This window comes from Erinaceus europaeus, chromosome 7 (assembly GCF_950295315.1).
Source record: "Erinaceus europaeus chromosome 7, mEriEur2.1, whole genome shotgun sequence".
NCBI classification, from domain to species: Eukaryota; Metazoa; Chordata; class Mammalia; order Eulipotyphla; family Erinaceidae; genus Erinaceus; species Erinaceus europaeus.
Window position 1 is genome coordinate 108,560,710 of NC_080168.1, and position 25,391 is coordinate 108,586,100.

The 25,391-nt window shown below is 41.7% G+C and overlaps 1 protein-coding gene and 1 pseudogene across 1 annotated transcript; both read right to left on the bottom strand.

Moving 5' to 3' along the window:
- Positions 1-12,074: 12,074 nt before the first annotated feature.
- On the bottom strand, positions 12,075-16,777 carry LOC103109207 (olfactory receptor 2AP1-like). Its single transcript, XM_007518252.1, has 2 exons — positions 15,863-16,777; positions 12,075-12,257 (listed from the first exon to the last, which is right to left on the bottom strand). Exons 1-2 carry the CDS (start codon positions 16,775-16,777, stop codon positions 12,075-12,077), a joined length of 1,098 nt encoding a protein of 365 aa, XP_007518314.1.
- A 1,674-nt stretch (positions 16,778-18,451) lies between these two features.
- On the bottom strand, positions 18,452-19,058 carry LOC103109077 (large ribosomal subunit protein uL13-like; annotated as a pseudogene).
- Positions 19,059-25,391: the final 6,333 nt, after the last annotated feature.

The following is a 25,391-nucleotide window of genomic DNA, read 5'->3' on the forward strand; positions in this document are numbered from 1 at the left end:
TTCAAAAAAGAAGTAGGATAAGATAATTAGCAAGAGAAAAGAAAGATTATTTCAGGCTAAGGTGCATGTGGTTGTGGTAGTATACAGATTCACCATTATTATCTGGGAAACTTCACATTAATTGATTAGTTAAAATTTCCACTTTTTTTTTTCTTGGTGTCTGGGATCAAATTTCTGACCTTGGATTTACAAAGCATGAGCCCAATCACTGAGCTATGTCCTTTTTGCTTTTGAGAGTGGTTACAACTGCATTTAAGTTAGGTATTAAGTCTAGATGGGACTTGGCATGAAAACTCCATTTTGGGTCTCTTGTTTCTTTTTCAAATAAAAAAAGAATCAGAAGTTCTGAGTGTCACTCTCACTCTGAGCCTTGGAGGATGCCTTGACACCTGTTGTCATGAAAAGAGGACAAAATATTTCATACTAGGGAATGAGGTAAGAGCTGATATCTAGTCAGTTGTGACTATTTTAAAATTTATTTTTATTTTATTTTTTTGCCTCCAGGGTTGTCGCTGGGGCTTGGTGCCTGCACTATGAATCCACTGCTCCTTTGGCCATTTTCCCCCATTGTTGTTGCTGCTATTGTTGTTGGATAGGACAGAGAGAAATCTAGAGAACAAGGGAAATGGAGAGAGGAAAGGAAGACAGAGAGGGGAGAGAAAGATAGACACCTGCAGACCTGTATCACCACTTGTGAAGAGACCCCTTTGCAGGTGGGGAGCCAGGGGCTCCACCCGGGATCCTTGGTACTTTGCACCATGTGTGCTTAAGCCGCTGTGCTACCCACCCGGTCCCCAGTTATGACTATTTATTTTTACAGATTTTATCGTGAAGGAATAATAATTTATAACTAGCTGTAGAATTAACATATGTACCCTCTTTTTACTTTTTTGGTTTTAGTATTTATTTATTTAGGAGAGGTAGAAATTGAGAGTGAAAGGAAGATGGGGATGTATGGAAACCCATAGTACTTATTTCATTACGTGTGAAACTTACACCCTTGGGACGTAGGGGCCTGAACCTGGGCCCTTGCAGGTGTGCCGCCTCTCAGCCATCAGGTGTAGTTTCTTCCCAATTGTATGTATCATGCCACTCTACCACCAAATGGTCAATCATCACCTGTCATTAATTAATGGATCTGCACCAGGACTCGAAAGTTCTCCCTTCCCCCAGAGCCCTTTAATTTAGTTCACTATACCAAACCCAGGCCAAGTTCTGCTTTGTGTTTCCCTCTGTTCTTATTTCTTTACTTCTGTTCATGAGTGAGATCATCCCATATTCATTCTTCTCTTTCTGTCTTATCTCACTTAACTTGGCTCCTTCAAGCTCCATCCAAAATTTGAGGATTTATTATGAGTCCTAAAGACTCCTAGGGGAAATTGCATCCTAGCAGATTTCCTTACTCTGTGAGTACTCAGTACACTTCAGTTTTGGATAATGTATTTCCTAAATCAAAATCTAATCAGAGTGAAATGTCTGCCAGAGGGAGGTGCTTGCTTGGATTATGCAGGGGATAATGAATGGTTTCTATTGAACATTTAAATCTGTTCAAAGCGTTTTAACCTGTAGTGTATGCAACATTATAGAAACAGAGAATTCCTCTAGAGGGTGATATTTATCCAGTTTTTTCCCCTCAAATATAGCTTCTATGTGTTGACAAATTAGTTTCTTGTACATACAGTACATATTACAAGTCATGTCCTGTTATGTAAATCCTTTTCCCCTAGTCCTTAATTTATGAGTGGACTGGGATCTCACAGGAATTAACTTCATATTCTAATAGCTTGTGAAGGCAGAATTAATTTGCAAGTCATCCTGCATATTAGTGCTTGACCTGGGGTTGTTTGTTGTGAACACACAAAGCATCTGTCTTTTTTTAAATTTATTTTTTTATTTAAGAAAGGATAAATTAACAAAACCATAGGGTAGGAGGGGTACAACTCCACACAATTCCCACCACACTATCTCCATATCCCATCCCCTCCCCTGATAGCTTTCCCATTCTCTATCCCTCTGCAAGAATGGACCCAGGGTCCTTGTGGGTTGCAGAAGGTGGAAGGTCTGGCTTCTGTAATTACTTCCCCGCTGAAGATGGACGTTGACTGGTCGATCCATACTCCCAGTCTGCCTCTCTGTTTCCCTAGTAGGGTGAGTCTCTGGGGAAGTGGAGCTCCAGGACACATTGGTGGGGTCTTCAGTCCAGGGAAGCCTGGCCAACATCCTGATGGCATCTGGAACCTGGTGGCTGAAAAGAGAGTTAACATACAAAGCCAAACAAATTGTTGAACAATCGTGGATCCAAAGGTTGGAATAGTGGAGAGAAAGTGTTGGGGGAGTACTCACTGCAAACTCTAGTGTACTTCTGCTTTCAGGTATATATTTTGCACTAGTTTATGGATACGTGTGAACATATACTCTCTTTCTCACAGAACCTGGTCTATATCTAGGCTTTGGGACTTTGTTAGAAAGTGAACCACCTGGGATGGAATTAGAGAATACTATGAAAGGAAAGGTCTCAGCCGAGTAATGAAGCTGAAGGGTTGTCATTCCAAACGTGAAGTCTCTGGACAGAGTCTGAGCTGAAGCATGTTGAGGTGGCAGTCGTTGCGTTGATTAGGTTGTGATCGGCAGATGCAATATTATTTGATATGGATTGGGAGAGGCATGCGGGAAAGTGGGCCCTATCCTAAGGTTCCAGGACTTGGGGAATTTTAGGCTCTATAGTGGAGATATGAGGTTCCTGATGTCTTAGGGTTCAAAAAGACAATGGATAGTTAATGTTATCATCATATTATTTGGTAATTGGGTTAACTTTGAAAAGTCCTTTTGTTAGGGTTTGCTGTCTAGTACCCAGTATATTGTATATACCTGTGTCACTGGTTGCTTCTGATCTACTTGGTCTAGGCTTTTGAGAGAGTCCGCATATCAAATATACAGCCTATATATTAAAAAGACTCAGTCTGTGTTTTAAAAACTTTGAGACATACAATTAATTTTCCCCCTCTCATATTAATTAACTAGTGATTTATATGACTACACTTTCCTAGGAGTATACATAAACACCATTCCCACCAGCAAAAGACTGTGTCCCATCCCATCCACTCACCTCCACCCCCCACCGGCCCAGGAAGCCTCATGTCTGCCTCTCACCACAGGGTTTTTACTTTGGTGCCCTACTTTCGATTTAGTCAGATCCTGCTTTTAGTTTCCCTTTCAGATCTTCTTTCTCAACTTCTGTTGAAGAATGGGATCGTCTCATACTCATCTTTATCTTTCTGACTTAGCTCACTTAACATAATTCCTTCTAGCTCTGTCCAAGATGGGCCAGAGAAGGGGGTTCATTGTTCTTGATAGCTGTATAGTATTCCATTGTGTATATATACCACAGGTTTCTTTTCTTTTTTTTTTTCTTTTTTTTTTTTTTTCCTCCTCCAGGGTTATTGCTGGGCTCGGTACCTGCACCATGAATCCACCGCTCCTGGAGCCATTTTTCCCCCCTTTTGTTGCCCTTGTTGTAGCTTCGTTGTGATTATTATTATTGCCCTTGTTGACGCAATTCGTTGTTGGATAGGACAGAGAGAAATGGAGAGAGGAGGGGAAGACAGAGAAGGGGAGAGAAAGATAGACACCTGCAGACCTGCTTCACCACCTGTGAAGCGACTCCCCTGCAGGTGGGGAGCCGGGGGCTCGAACCGGGATCCTTACTCCGGTCCCTGCGCTTTGCGCCACATGCGCTTAACCCACTGCGCCACCGCCCGACCCCCAATACCACAGCTTTCTCAGCCACTCATCTGTTGCTGGGCACCTGGGTTGCTTCCAGGTTTTAGCTATTATGAATTGTGCTGCTATGAACATAGGAGTACACACCTCTTTTTGCTTGGGTGTTATGGAGTCCTTGGGGTATAACCCTAGGAGAGGAATTACTGGATCATATGGAAGGTCCATGTCTAGCCTTGTGAGAGTTTTCCAGACTGCTCTCCATAGAGGCTGGACCAATTTACATTCCCACCAGCAATGCAAAAGGGTTCCTGTGTCCCCACAGTCCCTCCAGCATTTGTTGCTGCTGTCCTTTTTGATGTATGCCATTCTTACAGGAGTGAGGTGGTATCTTTGTGTTGTCTTAATTTGCATTTTTCTGACAATCACTGACCTGGAGCAGTTTTTCATATGTTTGTTAGCCTTTTGGATCTCCTCTGAGGTGAATGTTTTGTTCATATCTTCTGCCCATTTTTGGATGGGGTCATTTGCTTTTTTAGTGCTAAGTTTGCTGAGCTCTTTGTATATTTTGGTGATTCGTTTCTTGTCTGATATATGGCATATGAAGATCTTCTCCCATTCTGTGAAGGGTCTCTTTGTTTGTTTAATAGTTTCTTTGGATGTGCAGAAGCTTTTCAATTTGATGTAGTCCCATTGGTTTGTTTCTGCTTTAGTCTTTCTTGCAATTGGGTTTATTTCATCAAAGATATCCTTGAGATGTAGGTGGGAAAGTGTTTTACCAATGTTTTCCTCTAAGTATTTGATTGTTTCTGGTCTAACATCAAGGTCTTTGATCCATTTGGAGTTGATTTTTGTTTCTGGTGAGATAAAGTGGTTCAATTTCATTCTTCTGCATGTTTCAAACCAGTTTTCCCAGCACCATTTATTGAAGAGAGCCTCCTTCATCCATTTAATACTCTGGGCCCCCTTATCACAGATTAGATGTCCATAGGTGTGGGGATTTATTTCTGGGCTTTCAGTTCTGTTCCACTGGTGCCTATTTTTGTTCCGGTACCATGCTGTTTTGATGATGATAGCTTTATAATATAGTTTGAGATCTGGGAGTGTGATGCCTCCTTTTCTGTTTCTTTTCCTTAAGATAGTTTTGGCAATTCTAGGTGTTTTCAGGTTACAGATCAATGACTGTAGTGTTTGTTCTATTCTCTTAAAGAAGCTTGGTGGAACTTTGATGGGTGTTGCATTAAATTTGTATATGGCTCTGGGGAGAATATTCATTTTGATGACATTTATTCTTCCAATCCATGAGCATGGGATGTCTTTCCATTTCTTGGTATCAGTTTCTATTTCCTTGAGTAGTGACTCATATTTTTCAGTATACAAGGCTTTCACTTCTTTGGTCAACTGTATTCCTAGGTATTTGATTGATTTTGCAACAGTAAATGGGAGTGATTTCTGGAGGTTTTCTTCAGATTTAGTGTTTCCATAAAGAAATGCGACTGATTTTTGTACATTGATTTTGTAGCCTGACACCTTGATATATTGCCTAATAACTTCCAGTAGTTTTCTTCTGGATTCTTTAGGTTTTTCTATGTGTACTATCATATCATCTGCAAATAGTGTGAGCTTGACTTCTTCCCTTCCAATCTGTATTCCTTTGATTTCTTTCTCTTGCCTGATTGCTATGGCAAGAACTTCCAATGCTATGTTGAAGAATAACGTTGACTGTGGACAGCCCTGTCTAGTCCCCAATCTGAGGGGGAATGCTTTCAGCTTCTGTCCATTGAGTATGATGTTGGCTGTAGGTTTGCTATATATGGATTCCACTATCTTGAGGAATTTCCCATCTATTCCCATTTTTTTGTAGAGTTTTGAGCATGAATGGGTGTTGGATTTTGTCAAAGGCTTTCTCTGCATCTATTGAGATAATCATGTGGTTTTTGGCTTTGCGTTTATTGATGTGGTGAATGACATTGATTGACTTACGGATGTTGAACCAGCCTTGCATTCCTGGGATGAATCCCACTTGGTCGTGATGAACAATTTTTTTGATGCGTTGCTATATCCGGTTGGCCAAAATCTTGTTCAATATTTTGGAATCTATGTTCATTAGACATATTGCTCTGTAGTTTTCATTTTTTGTTGTCTCCCTATCTGCTTTTGGTATCAGGGTGATGTTGGCTTCATAGAAGGTGGAAGGGAGTATTCCTGTTTCTTCAGTCTTATGGAAAAGCTTAAGAAGTATGGGTACTAACTGTTTCCTGAAAGTTTAGCAGAATTTGTTTGTGAAGCCATCTGGTCCAGGACTTTTGTGGTTGGGGAGATTCTTGGTAACAGTTTCAATTTCTTTGTCTGTGATTGGTACATTTAGGTTTTGTAGTTCTTCTTGGTTCAGTTTTGGAAGGGCATATGTTTCTAGGAATTGTTCCATTTTTTCCAGATTCTCTAGCTTGGTGGCATATAGTTCTTCATAGAAGTTTCACATGATTTTCTGGATTTCTGTGGTGTCAGTTGTGATATCTCCTCCATCATTTACAATTCTATTAATTTGAGTATTCTCTCTTTTTTGTTTGGTGTGTCTGGATAGGGGTTTGTCAGTTTTGTTTAATCTTTCAAAGAAGCAACATTTGGCTTCATTGATCTTTTGTATGGTTGTCTTATTTTCGATGTTGTTTATTTCTTCTCTAATTTTAGTGATTTATGTCCTTCTGGTTGCTTTAGGGTTCCTTTGTTCCTCTTCCTCTAAGTCCATGAGGTGTACAGTACGGTCTTTTATTTGAGCTTTTTCTTGTTGTTTAATATGTGATTGTATGGCTATAAATTTCCCTCTCAGTACTGCTTTAGCTGTGTCCCAAATATTTTGATATGTTGTGTCTTCATTTTCATTTGTTTCCGGGAACATTTGAGTTTCTTGCTTGAGTGACTCTCTGACCCAGTGGTTCTTAAGGAGTATGTTGTTTAGTTTCCAAATTCTGTGACTTTTAATAATTTTCTGTTTGTTGCTAAGTGTTAGTTTTACTCCATTGTGGTCTGAGAAGATACTTGGGATGATTTCAATGTTCTTGAATTTATTGATCCTGTCTTTGTAGCCGAACATGTGGTCTATCCTTGAGTGTGTGTTATGTGGATTTGAAAACAATGTGTCTTCCAGTTTTTTTTGGGTGAAGGACTCTGAAAATTTCCAAGAGGTCTAGTCTGTCAGTCTCTTCATTTAATTCTCTTGTATCTTTGTTGATTCTCTGCTATGTAATGTCCTTACCTATGTTTTATTACTTTATTTAATTTAAAATCTATTGTGTCTGAGATGAGAATGGCTGTTCCTGCCTTTTTTGTGGTCCGTTAGCCTGTATGATAGTTTTCTACCCTTTCAGTTTAAGCCTGTGTTTATCTTTTTGTGTCAGATGGGATTCTTGCAAGTAGCATATGGTTGGGTTATGTTTTCTGATCCATCCCCCTCACTCTTTGCCTTTTGATGGGTGAGTTTAAGCCATTGACATTTATTGGTATTATGGATTTAATCTATTGTAGTGCCATCATTCAACAAATTTTTATTTGCTCTGATATATTGCAAGTATTACAGTGATGTTCTTGTTTATAAGAGGTCTTTTAGAACTTATTTCAGGGCCGGTTTGGTGATGGTTGCCTCCTTTAACTGTTGTTTGTCTAAGAAGGTTTTGATCCCTCCATCTAGTTTGAATTAAAGTCTAGCAGGATATATTATCCATGGTTGAAACCCTTTTTCATTCAGGGCTCGATAGATATCTTGCAATTCTCTTCTGGCTTTTAGTGTTTGAGTGGAGAAGTCTGCTGATAGTCTTATGGGTTTTCCCCTGTATGTGATTTTTTGTTTTTCTTGCAGCCTTTAGGATCCTTTCTTTACCCTTACTTCTTCTCTTTGTGACTATGATGTGCCTTGGTGTCTTCAGGTCTGTGTTGATTCTGTTTGGAACTCTCTGGGCCTCTTGAATCTTGATGTCCTTTCTGTTATTCAGCTCTTGGACGTTTTCTTCTATAATTTCCTCTAGAAGGTTTCCTTTCCCTTCCTCTGATTTTTCCTCTGGCAGGCCAATTATGTGACTGTTACTTCTTTTGATATCATCCCATATGTCTCTGTTGTTGTTTTCAGTGTCTCAATCTTTTTGGGGGCTCTTTCACCTCTTTCTTAGTTTTCTCTAACTCATCCTCTGTCTGACTAATTCTGTTTTCTGCTTCTGTTAGTCTTCTTTCCCTTGCCTCAGCTTCTTTCCTCAGATCAACTGTTTCAGCTTTCAGTTCTCTAATTGCCTCAAGATAATCAGTATTTTCCTTGGGGGTCTCAACTGTTGTTTCCCTAATACTGCCATTCCTTTCCTTCAACGTTGTTTTCATTTCTGTGATGAATAAGTTTATTATTGCTTGCATACTTTTCTTATCTATGGCTGATTTGTAGTTTCTTCTGGGCTCTTGTCTTCATTCATTGTAGTAGCAGTTTTATTTGCTCTTGATCTACCCATTTTTTTGATTTATGTGTTTCTTCTTTTTATGTTCTGTTGTTCCTCAGTTCTTGTGTTTTGAGTACAAGCAACAGTGTACTAAATAAATACCTTTATGACAAATGCAATCACCAACCTCAGGAATTACAATAGCAACTGAAGCAAGGATTGAAGCAGTTTAATTACTACCAGTTAGTCAAACAATGTCTCCAGTCTGTGAAAAAATAGCAGCCAAGTCCAAGTGAAGAAGAAAGAGAAATGAAAGAAGGGATAGCAAGAATAGACAATTATGCAAATCTACTATCCACTATATATTCTAGGGGTAGCAAGAGGAGAAAGAGAAGTAGAATAGAGATACACACATAGAGAGTCCACTCTGATTCAGATTTCTTCCCCCAAATAATTCACAAATGAATATCAGTGAATTCAAAAACCCAAAGAAGAAGGAACGAAGAAAGGAAGACAAGATAAAAAAGAGAAACAAGAGAGAGAAAAGAAAAAAGACAAGAAAAAGTGCTGTAATAAAATATCAGTGAAAGGATAGTTTTTAAATTGATTAATTTATTTTTTATTTTATTTTTTTTTAATTAGCTAGGAGGAGGGAGAATGGGAGAGTGGGTGAGGAGGTCGGAGTAGTGAAACAAGTTCCTCTTGCAATGGATAAGACGCCCAGTCCCCTAGCAATGGAAGATACCCTAAGAGTTAATTCTGGTTAACCTAAAGGATGGGGGGAAAGAGATGATCCACCTTTATATAATATTAATAATAAGATAGAGTAGGGTAAAAAGCCTGTTCCAGGTTGCCTCAAGCCTCCTGAGCAGAGGCAGCTGATTATTAAGATAGTAAAACAAACAAACAACAACAACAACAAAAACCGGAATAAAAACACCTCAGGAATAGACAAGAATAGGAAGAATAGACAAGAATAGCAAGAATAGACAGTTATGAAAATCTACTATCCACTGTATATTCTAGGGGTAGCTAGAGGAGAAAGGAAGTAGAGCAGAAATACACGCAGAGAGAGTCCACTCTGAGTCAGATTTCTTCCCCCAAATAATTCCCAATCGTGTATCAGTGAATTCAGAAAGCTGAAGGAGGAAGGAAGAAAGGATGACAAGAATGAGAAAAAGAAGAAAAAAAAAGGGAGAAAAGAAAAAAGATAAGAAAAAGAACAGTGGGAGTCGGGCTGTAGTGCAGCGGGTTAAGCGCAGGTGGCGCAAAGCACAAGGACCGGCATAAGGATCCCGGTTCGAGCCCCGGCTCCCCACCTGCAGGGGAGTCACTTCACAGGCGGTGTAGCAGGTCTGCAGGTGTCTGTCTTTCTCTCCTCCTCTCTGTCTTCCCCTCCTCTCTCCATTTCTCTCTGTCCTATCCAAAAATGACGACAACAACAATAATAATAACTACAACAATAAAAAAACAACAAGGGCAACAAAAGGGAATAAATAAAATAAAATAAAAAAAGAAAAAGAACAGTAATAAAAGAGCAGTGAAAGGAAAGTTTATTTATTTATTATTTAATTAGCTAGGCGGGGAGGGAGAGTGTGTAGGGGAGGTAGAAAGAGTGAAACAGGTTACTTTAGCAGTGGATAAGACATCCAGTACCCTAGCAATGGAAAATACACTAAGAGTTAATTCTGGTCAACCTGAAGGAGAGGGGCAAAGGGATACTCGTTTATCTAGTATTGATAATAAAATAGAACAGAGTAAAAAACCTGTCCTGTCTTTAGCTTGAATGGCTCCAGCTTGCCTCAGGCCCCCTGAGCAGAGGTAGCTGATTGTTGAGAAGATGAAGCAAACAAAAACCAACCAACCAAACAAACAACCTCTGGCAGTCTTTCCCTGTCTGAGTAAGGCTCTGCTTGGTGGAATATTTGTAGCTGGAATTGACCATTTAGAAAGAAAATAGGCCAAGGGTTTCAGAAAGGAATAGAATTGTAATTAGGAATGACACCCCCTGGTGGGACAGGAATCTTGGTAAAGAAAGAAGCTCCTCTGGGGAAACTGCTAGGAGCAGATCTCTGCCCCCCAGGGACTGGTTATGGGGGGGGAGGGGGCCAGGGTTGCGCTTCTGGGAATAATAATTAAAAAAATTTTTTTCCTTTCTTTTTACTCTATTTTCTAACCCAAACTGAGTTATAATAACCTTCTTGGTGTCACCGCTAGGACCCCTTATTGACTGTCCTGCTAAGGGCAAAAATCCTACTGTTTCCAGTAGATGTGGTCGGACCTCAAGCCATTAGCAGCTTCTCAGTCTGCCATCTTCCGGAATCCTCAGCATCTGTCTTATTTGAATCTGATCCACAAATTGTGTGTTATTGCTAGGTTTGGAGTAAGGAAAGAGATATATTTGATTCTCATGCCCGAGGCTCTGAAGTCCTAGGTTCAATTCACACCACCATAAACCAGAGGTAAGCAGCACTGTGGTAAAGAGAAAAAAAAGAGGGAAGACTGGTTTGGCTTTGATGTATAGAGGTACAGGGTGGAACTGTACCCCTGTAACCTTCGACTCTTGTAAACCACTAGTAAATCCTTAGTAATAATTTTAAAAGATCTGTTCAGGGTGAAAGGGAAGTGGCTCAGTGTTAAGAGTTGCATGTATAAGGTCCCAACATGCTGATTTTCATTCTTTTTTATTAATAAGTAAATACTTCTAAAAAAAAAAGGTGTCCTCCTACCTGACTTTGTCTACAACTTTAGAGAAATCCGTACTCAGAATGTATAGTGCTGTGTCTCTGTTGTGTGGACTATCACTTTCATCTGAGAATTTTACTTCTCTAGGGACAAAGTCCCTGGAAAGCGATGCCCCAGAAATATTCCTGACAAGAATGGGGAGACTTGAGGTCACAAGTAACTTCTGGGCCTTCTAGGAAACTTTAAAACTTCATTTTACATAGACATTATGTAAAAAATTTTTTACATATGACATTATGTCAGGCTTATTGGGAGAAGACTTTCAGAATCTGTCAGCCAGCTTCTCTACCTGGGTCTTTCTTCAGGGACCATATTTACCAATAAGGAAGGTGCTAAGTGCCTCCTCTCTCCCAAGACAAACAGTTCTGAAGCCTAGTCTACCTCTTGTGTAGGGTCCATTTCTTGATAACATCCTGAAATTCCTACGACCTGTGACAGTTGTTTGAGAAGCGAGCAAGCTCTCTTTCCTGACTCAATTAAATAATCTTTAGCTCATTTGGGTAAAAAATCTGTCCCTTATGTCCTAGGCCTAGATTCTTAGCAGGGAACATCTTGTGTTTACTGTATGTGCTTATTTTTGATATAATGTTTAATTTTTGTGGAGAAATACACTACGCACTATTTAATATATTTTTATTTTAATGAGGGAGAGACACAGAGAAAGATCAGAACACTGTTAAACTCTAGCTTATGGTGATGTGGGAGATTGGACATGAGACTTCAGAGTCTCAGGCGTGAAAGTCTTTTTTAATAATCATCATGCTATCTCCCTCACTCCCATTCACTATTTGGTGGCTAAAAACAACCACATTTATTTAGTTTTTGGCTCTGTGAGTCGGCCTGTTTTGTTGCCTCTTTTGGGCTAACAGATGTGGAGATAGCTTCCTCTATTTGAGGGGTGGCATGGTTGAGAAAGTGGATACAGGGTCATGGGTATGCTGAGTAGAAGAGAGTGGGTAATTTTGAATTTTGCTCTTTTCTTAAAAGTAGGTGAGAAGCTCACAATAGAGGGGAAAAAAGTGGGAAAGGATAGGGGTTTTGCTGAGATCATTAAGGTGGTTCTTTTTTGGTCTTTGATTTGTGTCTACAGCTGGTTACTGTTCATCTATAAATTTCTGTCTTAGAGCCAGCATGTGTTTGTGTGTGTCTATGTATCTCTTATGTTTAGTATTCTATCCCAGACTTGTTGATGTGTCAGTCAGAAGGTTTCAAGATTTTTCTTTCTTTCATTATATCATTAGTTTCAGGTGGTGTGAAGCAAAGCTCATTGTTGAACCTCAAGTGGATGTCTGAGGGCGCAGTTAGAATGACTACAGGGGGAACAAAGAATGTGCCATCGTTGGCAGTTTCTGATAGTCCATCATGTTTGACACTTGACTGCAATGAGTATTGAAATACAGGGGTAAACATAATCCAAGAGAGATTTTAAAAAAGGAACAGACAGGGAGTCGGGCAGTAGCACAGCGGGTTAAGCGCAGGTGGCGTGAAGCACAAGGACTGGTGTAAGGATCCGGGTTTGAGACCTTGCTCCTCACCTATAGGGGGGTCGCTTCACGAGTGGTGAAGCAGGTCTGCAGGTGTCTCTCTTTCTCTCCCCCTCTCTGTCTTCCCCTCCTCTCTCCATTTCTCTCTGTCCTATCCAACAACAATGAGATCAACAACAATAATAATAACTACCACAATAAGGGCAACAAAAGGGAAAATAAAAAAAAAAAAAGGAACAGACAACAGGGCTAAGTGACAGATTACAAGCAAGGGTTAAAGATGATACCAGGATGCACCAGAGAATGAAAGGATGGTGATGTCTGGGCATAAATGGTAATGTTGTGGAGCTGGTTTGAGGAGAGGCATCTCTGTACTCCTGTTACATTCAAAGAGATAACATGGTGGAGAACAAGGGCACAAAGGCAATATGGGCTTACCTCCTTGAAAGAGGGGCTTTTCTCTGGGGTGGGAGAACAAGAGACATTCTAAAGGCACAGACTTTTTTTTTAAGTTCCCAGTACTCAAAGAAAGGAAGTGTCTTTCCACACAAGTATGAAGTAAGGGAAGTTGGATTTGAACTAAGCCCTGCTTGACTCAGTGTGTGTGTGTGTGTGTGTGTGTGTGTGTGTGTGTGTGTGTGTGTGTGTGTGTGTGTGTGTGTGTGTAATCTTATGTGTTGTCTCTTTTGGGCTAACAGATGTACAAACAGCTTCCTCTCTGAGAGGGTAATCATAGTTGAGAAAGTAGATGCAGGCTCATGGATATGCTGAGTGCAAGGGAGTGGGTAATTCTGAAATTTGCCATTTTCAGAAGAGTAGGCGAGAAACTCACAGTAGAGGGAAAACAGTGGAAAAGGATAAATGTTAAGTGGCTCTTGAGAGAAATAATATCTGTGCAATAGGGGAGGAGCATATTTGACAGGAAGTAAAAAGGTGACTAATAGATTTCTATACTAATCTATACCAATCAGCTGTTAAGAGTGGTGAATTCACTCCTTCTTCACCTCACTTTGACTGGAACTTCAAGCAATCACATTAAGTTAGATAAGCCAAAAAGAGATGGATGAATATGGAATGATCTCATTCATTGGCAGAACTTAAAAAAAGGAAGGGAAAACACAAAGTAGAACTTGGACTGGCTTTAGTGTATTGCACTAAAGTAAAAGACTCTGGGAGATGGGTGGTGGAGTGATTCAAAGGCAGGAAACTTATAAGAGGAATGTTGAATATGGTTTTGCTGGGAAGAACTCTCACTTGGAATATGAGACTTTGGAGAAAAGTTGGTGGAAGAGACAAAAGACAGTGTAAAGATTACATCCTCTTGGGGCTTCGGTCATGGCACACCGGGTTAAGTGCACATATTATGAAGCGAAAGGAACTACGCAAGGATCCTGGTTTGAGCTCCCAATTTCCACCTGCAGGAGGGTTGTTTCACAGGTGGTGAAGCAGGTCAACAGGTGTGTATCTTTTTCTCCCCCTCTCTGTTATCATCTCCCCTCTCAATTTCTCTCTGTCCTGTCCAATAAAAATGGGGGAAAATGGCCACCAGGAGCAGTGGATTCATAGTGCCTGCACTGAGCCCCAGTGATAATACTGGAGGCAAAAAAAAAAAAAAAGATTACATTCTTCCTTGGGTTCATTCCCCTGTAGAGAGTCCATAGGATTCTGAGAGCTGAGGAGGACTGTGGACTTTGTTATTAGTGGGTTGGGAAGTAGCAATGGGGTTCTTACTGATTTTCTGAAAGGTGAACTTTTAAAAAATATTTTTTTGTGTATTCACTCATTTATTGAATAGAAACAGAAAGAAATGGGTGGAAGAAGGAGATGGAGCAGGAGAGAGAAAGAGGGACACTTGCAGCACTGCTTTACCACTCATGAAGCTTCCTCTCTGTTGGTGGGGCCTGGGGGCTTGAACCTAGGTCCTTGCACATGGTTACATGTGCACTTATCTGAGTGTACCACTGGCTGCCCCCTGAAGGGTGAACTAGCAACTTTATCTTAAGAGATTCTGGGGGCTGCAAGTGGCTGTCTTCTGTGGACTAGGTCTGCTTATGAGCATGGAAGGGACCAAAAAGAAGATGCCAGCAAGGCAGGTCTCCAACCCCATGGGACACCTTTTCTACCATTTCACACATTTCATTTATCTCCAAGTGAGCAAGTCAGATGTAGGTTCCTATATTTAGAATTGTTTTCATCCATTGAGTTTTTCTTTTTGGTTTCTTGGCTATAATAGAAAGAAGCATTTTTTGATAATTTGACATATCTCATTATGCTTAAATGTTCTCAACTCTGGGTGTTAATTGCATGTTGAGTCACTCAGGATTGCTTTTAAAAAACATGTACTTACACTGTTAATTAATTGTAATGGATATGATAATTTATACTGCTTATACTGAACAGCTCTCTTGTGGAGTGCCATGGGATCTTGACCTCAGTTTTCTTTTGTAAACTAAAGAGGTTAAGTCAGTAGGGTAGGTAGCCTCAGTAAAGCTCACCTGACTCATGCCCTTGCATATTCCCTCTTCTTTAGTGTGGGTTGGACCTAGTGAATTACTTCTAAGAAATGAAATCTACACAGTGGTCTGGATTCTGAGATTTAGTTATACAAAGACGCTAGGAGCAGTGGATTTGTCATATACTGAGCCCCAACAATAACCCTGGTGACAACAACAACAACAACAACAAAAACAAGTGGCTTCTATCTTGGGTACTCCTTTGCTCACTTAGTTTTATAGGCTCTAGTTACCATGTTATGAATTGCCTTGAGGAGGAGCCCATGTGGTATGGCACTGAGGGAGGTCTCTGGACATTGGCCTGTAAGGAAGTTAATTCTGCCAACAAAGAAGTGTGTGAACTCGATAGCACCCCATCAGCCTCATCATGATTTCTGGTGAGGCCACAGTCCTAGCTGAGAACTGCCTGACTGTGACCTCATGAGGTATCTATCTCCCTCAGAGTTATCCAGGTAACTGGCAGATTCCTAGCTCATGGAGCTCTGCGATAACAATTGTCATTTTTAGCCATTAGGTTTTGGGAGTTACTCATTAAGAACAATAGATAGCTGATAGAGATTTTAGTATCTGGACCTGGGGTGCTTCCACAAAAAATAAAATATGTGAGTGGCTTTGAGACCAGGGAATGGATAGAAGCTGGAGAAGCTTCAAGAATTTTGAAGAAATTATTAGTGAAACTTTCACCTGGAAAAATCCTTTTTTTTTGCCCATTTTTTTCTGCTGTCCTGCCTTCAATTCCTTTTTTAAATTTTTCTAAATTAAAAAAAAATTTTACCAGAGCACTGTTCAGCTCTGGCTTATGGTGGTACAGGGGCTTGAACCTGGGACTTTGGGGCCTCAGGCTTGAGGGTCTGTTTGCATAATCATTGTGCTATCTACCCTTTGGGCCCCCCCCCCTTTTTAAAAGAAATTTCAGACTGTGGGGAGGGCATTCATATCGCCCTGGAAGGTGACTTAGAAACTATTATTTATTTTGGAACCATACCATTTTTCGAACCAGGTCTTTCACTACTAGCTTAACTTGTTGGTTCCTAAGAGTGTAAATGAAGGGGTTCAAGAGGGGGGCAATGATTGTGTTGATTAGAGACACTCCTTTGTTGAGATCAACCCCCTTGCCTGGAGAGGGTTTGACATACATGAAGAAGCAGCTGCCATAACACACAGTAACCACAATGACATGGGAGGAGCAGGTGGAGAAAGCTTTCTTTCTCTCCTGGGCGGAGGGGATCTTGACAATTGTCCGGATGATCTGAATGTAGGACAAGGTTATCAGCACCAGAGTGCTGAGTAGCGCCACTAAAGCCAGGGTGAAATCCACCATCTCCAGCACTTTCGGCCCACTGCAGACCACCTCCATGAGGGGTGTGTAGTCACAGAAAAAGTGGTTGATGTGAGTGTCACAGAACGGAAGCTGGCTAGTCAGGATGACAGGCACGATGATGAAGGAGAACCCTGCCAGCCAGCAAGTTAGGATGAGCTGAGTGCAGACCCTGCTGCTCATGAGTACGTGGTAGCGGAGGGGCTTACAGATGGCGACGTATCGGTCGTAGGCCATTGCTGTGAGGAGGAAGAACTCTGTGGCCCCCAGGAAGATGTGGAAAAAATCCTGGGCGATGCAGCCAGCAAAGCTGATGGTCTTGGTCCCTGTGGCAATGTTGAGCAGCATCTTGGGCACAATGACGGTCTGGAACCAAATTTCTAAGCAGGACAGATTTCGGAGAAAAAAATACATTGGTGTCTGTAGGCGGGAGTCCAGCAAGGTCAGGCTGATGATGGCCAGGTTTCCAGAGACAGTCACAAGGTAGGCAAGCAGCAGGAGTAAGAAAACTGCCACCTGAAGCTCTTTGGTGTCTGTCAAGCCTTGGAGGAAGAACTCAGTCACTATAGTCTGATTGGCCATAGTAGGTCTCAGGCCTTTTCCACAAATGTAGGAATCTGGGCAAACAAGCATTAGGCATTAAGATGGAAAAGAGGAAAATTTCTCCCTTAACTTGCCTCCTGCTTTCTCTTAGATTCAGGAGAACAGAGCAGAAGCCTCAGGAGGTACTTCCCGTCACCAGGAAAGTCACCTCTTTGAGAATCTTTAGGGAATTTTTGAATGAATAACTTTTTTTTGGTGTGTTAATTTAATCATACAAATATTCATTTGTACAGTAAGGAAAAAAACCTCCTTATTTTCATTTCCTCCCAGACACTGTGAATTCTCAACACAAAAACCCACCCAGCTTTCTTTCTTTCTTTTTTATTAATGATTTAGTGATTAATAAGATTGTAGGAGAAGAGGGGGTACAGCTCCACATAATTCCCACTACCAGAGTTCTGTAACCCATTCCCTCCATTGGAAGGTTTCCTATTCTTTATCCCTTGGGAGTATGGACCAACATTCTTTATGGGTTGCAGAAGGTGGGAGATCTGGCTTCTGTAATGGCTTCTCCACTGGACATGGGTAGTGGCATGTTGATCCATACCCCCTTCCTGTTTCTATCTTTCCCTGACCCACCTAGCTTTCTCGCTGTACACCAATGTCCAGGTGGAGGGAGCAGTCACTCCTGCTCCATCGATCACTCAAGAAAACAAAGGAAGGGGCGCACCTGCTTAAGTGCACACATTACAGTGTGCAAGGACCCAGGTTCAAGCCTCTGGTCCCCACCTGCAGGGCGAAAGCTTCACAAATGGTGAAGCAGCTGCGAGTATCTTTGTCTCTCTCTTTCTCCCTCTCTCCCCGCCCCTCTCAATTTCTCTCTGTCTCTATCCAATAATAAAATTTAAAAAAAAAGGAAAAAGAAAAAGGAAGGCAGGGGTGAGCTGGGGCGTCGGTTTGCAATTCTGAACATTGGCACACCTACTACCCTCTCCTGCTGGGGCTCATACCGAATTTGGGGAAATATTGATTCTTCTGCTCACTTCCACTCTGGCCATCAGACCATACCACCGGCTGTCTTGGTGAGGGTCTCTCTAGACTGGAAGTATCTTTGATTAAGGTTATAGGCTGTCCTTACTGGGTGAGAGAGGCTGTTTCTTGTAGAAAAATGTACCGAATTTAACTGTCCCCATGACAAAAGGAAAAGTAAAAGAACTATCATGCATATGTGCACACATATCCACACATACCTCACTGCACACAGATTCTTCCCAAGTCTGAGACCCTTTTTCTCTTCCTCCACTGGGCTCAGTCCTCTAAAGGATGGGGCCTGCTGACCTTGTGGGTGTCAAACACAGGTGGTCTTGCCCAGAGAAAGCCCGTCATTTTGAGGAGTCTAGAGGAGCAGGGTCTACTGAGATTGAAAGGTAGCCTCAGCCACTCCACTAGACAGGGGAAGAGAGGGACCCTGGACATCGCTCAGAACTCAAATTACGGAGGGGGGTGTAATGAATGAGTGGTAGTGATACGCTCCTGACCCTGGGGAAGCCACAGACCACCCCTACTCCATAGCTTATTGATGCTTGCTGTGGCACTCGGCAAAGAGCTTGCCTCTATCAGTCTCTCTCTCTCTCTCTCTTTCTCTCTCTCTCTCTCTCTCCCTCTCCAGTCAAGTATATTGGGAAACATCAGTCAAGTATATTGTATATTGGGCTCAGACCAGGAGTCCATGGGTCTTAAGGACCTTTGTGAACTTGCAGATTTTTCTTCTCTGCATTCTTTTCAACCTGATTTCGTAGCCTAATGAGCTGCATTTTCTTGCAGTTATGCATCTTGGCCTTCTATTGCATTTCTACTCCAGGGTGGCTGTCACAGCCTGGCACTTCCATCCCAATTCATGAGCCAAGCATCCCAGATAGGCAGACTTTCTTGTTGGCTTCAGACATACAACCTTGAGGGCAGCAGGAACCACCATCCTCTTTTTCTTGGGAAGTGGGGTGCCATCAAACACCTTGAGACAGTCCAGGGCAGCCTGGCCCTGCTTGTTTTTGTGGGGCAGCTTGCCTTCCACGGTCCTCCAAAAGATGTGGTTGGGGGCTCGGAAGTGGTAGGGGCCATGGGAAGGGTTGGTGTTTATCCACTTGCAGAGGAAGGCTAGGTACTTCATCTTATTTCTGTAGAAGTTGCCAGAAGTGTTGTTGCCCTCACAATGCACTACAACCACCTTTTGGTCCAGAAGCACTTGAATAGCCATGTTGGCTGCCAGGTGGCCCAGGAGATGGCCTTGGCCATAGAGTATCAAGACCTGTCCTTCCACCATCTTTGGCAGCTGTCTGGGAAAGACAAGCTTGCCTCTCTTAAGGATGTGTATAAAAATGATTTGTTCTTGGAGGGAAGCCAACATGACTCGGGATAGTTACCTGGCTGGGTGAAATTGCCTATCGTAAAGGAGGAGCGGGGTAACCCTGGCAGGGCCAGACCCACTGATGGTGGCTTATGAAGCCCCAGGTGAACAATAGGCAGTAGCCCAGTCCTCCCTGGGAAATGGGGCAGGGGCACTGAGCTTGGGGCAGATGAGGAAGCAGGAAATCCAGGGTGGGGGTGGGGTATCAAGGCTTTTGTGATTCTGCCAGGGCTGCTTTGAGAGCCTTGTAAGTGAGGTGGATGGCTGCGCATGTTTGGGTTCCGAGTGGGGGTGTCCCAGGATGCTGGCACCACAAACGATGGCAGTCTGGATTATTAACAGGATCCTCAGGCAGAAGGCCAGAGTGAACTCCCAGCTTGGGCCATTGTTGGCCTGGGCACCTGGCAAGGGGTCCCCTCTGCCCTGCTGAAGCATGGGACACTCATTGTGTACATAGAAAGCAGGCTGGCCATTCCACTTTCCAGAGTGTATTCCTTCCTCCTTTTATTTTGGGGGTAGGTGGAGCGGCAAAGAGGGAATTTCATACATGATTTTCTCCCACTATCAAACTTTAAACAAACAAACAATCTCAGAATAGGATGAGAAGGAATAAACAACACAATTTTTGGAACTCAGACAGAGGCAGACCCTCACCCACACCCGGACTGTCTGATCACTTGCAGCCACTCGTCACCTGGTCTCCCTGTTTATCCCCCCCTACCCCTTGGGGGGATGAGAGGTGGTAACGGGTAGGTGAACCTGCAAAGGTTCCCTAGTCCAGATCCCAGGCTATAAACCAAACAAGGTATGTAGCTTTTTTTTCCTCTCCCCATTTTTAAAAATCCCTTTCTTGTCTTTCTTCTGAGCAAGCAAGTAGAGTTCTCTGTTGTTCCTCCTGTCATCATTAAAATTGGCAAACCCTGTCCATCTTCCAGATTCAGTTCAAATGTAACCTCTAAACAAGACCGTAAGTGTTAGCTTCAGGCTGACACGTCTGCATCTTCCTGGCTTCTGTCTTAGTTGGTGCTCATGCTTTGCTTCTGTAGCATCACTCATAGAGACTAGAGTTACCTTGCTTAACAGACAACAAACACCTTGAGCGTTTTCCTTCACCTGTGTATCTCAGTACTCACCCTCCCCATCTCAGCAGAGGCACTGCTTATTTATACTTGTATTCACAAAAAAAGCCTGCTGCTGGGGGCTGGGTGATGGCTCCCCCAGTTGAGCACGTGTTACAAAGTCAAGGTTCTGAGGTTGAGCCCCTGCTCACCACCTGCAGGAGGGATGCTTCATGAGTGGTGAAGCAGGACTGCAGGTATCTGTCTTTCTCTCTCCCTCTCTATCGCTCCCTTCCTTCTCAATTTCTCTCTGTCCTATCAGATGAAATAAAAATAAAGAAAGAAAAAAATGACTGCTAGAAGTGGTGGATTTGAAATACTGGCACTGAGCCCCAGCAATAACCCTTGGTGGCAATAAAACACACCCACGCACCTGCTTCTGACTCTGAAAACATCTCTTGTGTATGTAGCATGCAGTTTTGGAGTAAGAAGTGGTTTTTTATTCACCTTGCTGTTTGCTTCCATTGAACTGTCAGCAAAAACTGCCTGTATTTGCATCTAGATTATATTTGAAAGTAGAGAATTACTCATTTTTTGCTCAGACTGCTTTTCCTCCTCTCCTCTCCTGTCTTCTTCCCTTCCTTCCCCTCCCCTCCTCTTGTCATTCAGGGCTTCAATGCTTTGTTGACTTTCAGATAGAAGAGATAAAATGTAAAAGTAGAGAGATACAGAGAGAGAGAGAGAGACCCCATGGCAATGGAGCTTACTCCAGTGTGTTGGGTGCTGGGTTTAAACCTGGTTTGCGCACATGACAAAGCATACATCTTTGCAGGTGAGCTATCTTGCTGGCTGCTGTCTTTTTAATTTGAGTTCTTCTATCTCCTAGCATAGTTTCACTTTTTTTTTTTTGGCAGGAACATTTGGGTTCTACTAAAAAATTCTCAGTTATACAATAGTATTGATTCTCTTGGGCTGGAGAGATGGCTCATCCTGTTAAGTAACAACTTACATGTCTAAAACCTAGAGGCTGCAGGTTCAGTCCTGGGTACCACCTTATGGCAGAGTTGAATAGTGCTCTTGTCCTTTCTGTCTCCCACTACTCTCATTTTCTTCTCCCATAATAAGTAAATATTTAAAAATAAAAATTCTGTTTTATTTATGTTTTAAGATGCAATTATATACTTACATAGTAACACATGTAAATAGTTTAAAATTAATTAACACACATGTACATTGGGGCTACTTTTACCATTTCCTTAAAGTTTAAAGAATATTTTTGTCTAGGGATTTCCTGCCTCTCTCTCTTCCCACAACTAGCTGGCATTTGCAAGTAGGCCCCATTTCCTCTTTGGAGAGGAAAGCTAATCTTTAGTCTCAGATTTTCTTACAAGTTTCTGAACATGGGGGGGCTAGGTTTAGGTGCACTTGGTAGAGCAGGCATGGTATAATGTGCAAGGACCTGTTGGTATGCTTTAAAAAACCCCTTCTGTTTCATTTGGTTTAAATTCCCCCTGCTTAACACTATTCTATTTACATAACCACTTCATTCTATTTACATAACCGCTGTTAACAAGCACCACCCTCCCTCCAGGGCATTGGTTCAATCCCCACTGGTTCATCATATCTTTTTGCTCTGCCCCCTCTCCTTGTCATACCCTGATTTTCACCAGTCACTTTTCTCTCCACCCTCTCTGCATCGCATCCTGTTCCCACCCTACTGGGCTAGTATATTTATAAGGACAAGATTGTTTGTAGTAGTTAGTTGTTAGTTTAGCTTAGCTTGGTATAGATTGTGCTGCGTCTTGCATGAATAAAGAGATACTGCGTACAACCCAGCCATGAGTCCCTGGTCATCCGTCTCCCGTCAGTGAAACTCAGCCCGACAAGGACCCAGGTTCAAGTCCCTGGTCCCCACCTGCAAGGGTGTGTGTGTGGACATTTACAAATGAAGAAGCAGTGTTTCAAGTATCTATCTCTCTTCCTATTTGCATCTCCATCTTGACTTCTCTTGTCTCTATCCAATAAATAAATAAAATCTTAAAAGAGTTTCTGAGCTAGTTATTTTTCTCAGAATGAGCCTGATAGGAGCTCCTGGGGGCTGTTTGGAATTGTCAAGTGATCCAGGAGTATCTTAACTCATTTTTGATCTTTGCTCATTTTTAGGTATGGCGAGCTGTGACCTGCAATTCCCTCCTGTCCTGCACAGTGACTTCTTATCTGGGATGTAACCTTGGGCACTCATGGGCTCCTTATGTTTCTGATGATTTCCCAAAGAGAGAGCAAAAGTGTACACACCTGAATGTCATGTGTTTATGAAAAGAGCTCAGCTGTGCGGCAGAATGTGGAGGCAACTCAGCAGAAATAATGACAAGAGAACTTCTCCATAGAAATCTCTTCTTGACTCATTCTTCTTTTTCTCTCTGACATTTCCATACTTTTTGTTTTTACTCTGTCCGTAGACACAAAGACACAACTATCCAATTATACTATCCTGTTGCTCAGTCAGCATCTAAACCAGGTAGCAGCAGCATCCATGAGAGTCTGAGGTAGAGCTCATAGCTTCCCCTATACAATGACATACTGGTTTCTGGAATAGAAGAATCTCAAGTTTTGAGTTCCGTACAAGGCATCTGAGCAGGCTCCACCTGATGAAAAGAGTCATTTGCTTTATAGACTCTTATTCAGGCTCAGGGGATCTATACATGGAACAGATATGATGCCCAGGGGAATTTATGCTCAGAATTCACTAATGAGCTTAAGTTTCACTTGTGGTAGTCATAGATGTCAACAAGGCAATCCCGAGAGAAAAATGACAAGATGTAGAAGAACTTTAACCTAAGTGAATACGTCAATCACTATTGGTTGGCAATATATGTGGGTAGATATTTTTGAGACTTGATTAGTGGGTTGGAAGTTATTGATATTTATTTATTGCCTCCTGGCTTATAGCTGGGGCTCAGTGTCTGCACTACGAATCCACTGCTCCTGGAGGCCATTTTTCCATTTTGTTGCCCCTGTTGTTGTTATTATTGTTGCCATTGCTGTTGTTGTTGGATAGGGTAGAGAGAAATCGAGAGAGGAGGGGAAGTCAGAGAGGGGGAGAGAAAGATAGACACCTGCAGACCTGCTTCACCCTTTGTGAAGTGACTCCCCTGCAGGTGGGGAGCCGGGGGCTCGAACCGGGATCCTTCTGCTGGTCCTTGTGCTTTGCACCGTGTGCGCTTAAACTGCTGCACTACTGCCCAGCTGCCAGATATTTAATTTTTAAGCAATAACTATTTAATTTTCACTTCAATTTATTATTGGATAGAGACAGAAAAATTGAGAGGGGACAGAGAGATAGAGAGGGAGAGAGACACCTGCAGCTCTATTTCACTGCTTGTGAAGCTTCCCCCCTGCAGATGGGTGCCAGGGGCTTGAACTCGGATTTTTGTGAAGTGTAGTGTGTGCTTCACCAGGTGTGCCACTACCTGTCCCTGTGAGTTGGAAGTTATCAAAGACAACTTTGTCATCCTTGTTATTTTGACTGGCCCAATCACCAATATCTGTAACTGTTTTGTCTATTCATCAATTTAAGTAGGTTTTAAATTCAATGCTAAAAAATATATATATATATATTTAGATAGGCTATTATATTTTAGTATTTCTTCATGGAGTAAATGCAGTATACAAGTATATCTGAAGTCAGAAGACAGTTTCTAGTTCTAGTTCTGTTTCTGACATTTGAACTTGGATATTCTCGTTCCTTTGTTTTATGTTTTCCGTGTCTAACAACACATGTTACAGGCATGGTGGCATAAACTAGATATCTTTCAGCTTTCTAATTTTGATGTTTTTAAATAGCATTAGACTTTTCCACTGCTTAAATAGTTTTGAATATTGGGAAGAGATTTATGTTTACCCTTTCCTTACCTTTCATGATCCTATGTGATTTTTTTTTCAAGCACCACTGCCTTGGGCCTACTAGCTTAGGAATGTGGATGGAGGAGGTATAGTAGCTGCAGTTACTGATGGCTGTGAGGCCCATAAGGCACAGAGGAAATGCAGGCTTAGGCTCTGTGTCCCTATATCACAGAGGAAATACAAATCTCTACCAGGCACATAGATTAAAATACCTACATAGGGTGAGTTAGGAGAGTATGTGCTCTGTGTTAATCTATTTTTCCACTTCAATGCCTAGAGAATGCTTTATATAAAGTGACTTTTTCTTTTGTTTCTGGCATTCTTCATTGGCAACTCTAGTAATTGTTCACTGTGAATATATAATTGGTTTTTATAATATAAATAATTATATAATTATTAAGAAATTAAGAAATATAATTGGTTTTTGTTGTAATCTGATCTTTTAAAAATATGCTTATTAGTTTTAAAATTTATTTTATTATTATTTTATACTTTATTTATTTATTTATTCCCTTTTGTTGCTCTTGTTGTTTTATTGTTGTAGTTATTATTGTTGTCATCGTTGTTGGATAGGACAGAGAGAAATGGAGAGAGGAGGGGAAGACAGAGGGGGAGAGAAAGATAGACACCTAGAGATCTGCTTCACTGGTTGTGAAGCAACTCCCCTGCAGGTGGGGAGCCGGGGGCTTGAACCGGGATCCTTACGAAGATCCTTGTGCTTTGCACGTCGTGAGCTTAACCCACTGCACTATCGCCTGGCTCCTTATTTTATTTTTTAATTATCTCTATTTATTGGATAGAGACAACCAGAAATTGAGGGGTAAGAGGGTGATAGAGAGGGAGAGACACAGACACCTGCAATATTGCTTTACCACTTGCAGATGGGGACTGAGGGCTCCAACCTGGGTCCTTGTGCATTATATCATATGCTCTCAACTGGGTGTGCTTCCATCTGGCCCCAGCTTTAAATTTTTCATTTTAAATCACTATTTAATATTGATTTACAAAATTATGAGATAACAGGGGTATAATTCCACATCATCACCACCACCAGAGTTCTGTGTCCTCATTCTGTCCACTGGAAACTGTAGTATTTCTGCCAAGGCCACAGATGTGGATTGACTGTTATTTCTGTAACTACTGTTATTTATATGTTTGCCTATTTTTTCTATGGTTCTGCCTTCACTTCCTTTCTGTTTTTTTAAATTTATTTTTTATTTAAGAAAGGATAAATTAACAAAACCATAGGATAGGAGGGGTACAACTCCACACAGTTCCCACCACCCAA

Coding starts and splice junctions, on each gene's coding strand:
- LOC103109207 (XM_007518252.1), bottom strand. CDS start 16,777: ATGGCCAATCAGACTATAGTGACTGAGTTCTTCCTCCAAGGCTTGACA. Junction 12,258..15,862: donor AAGACCTGGTTCGAAAAATG/GTATGGTTCCAA, acceptor TACTCATTGCAG/TCAAGTGTCAAACATGATGG.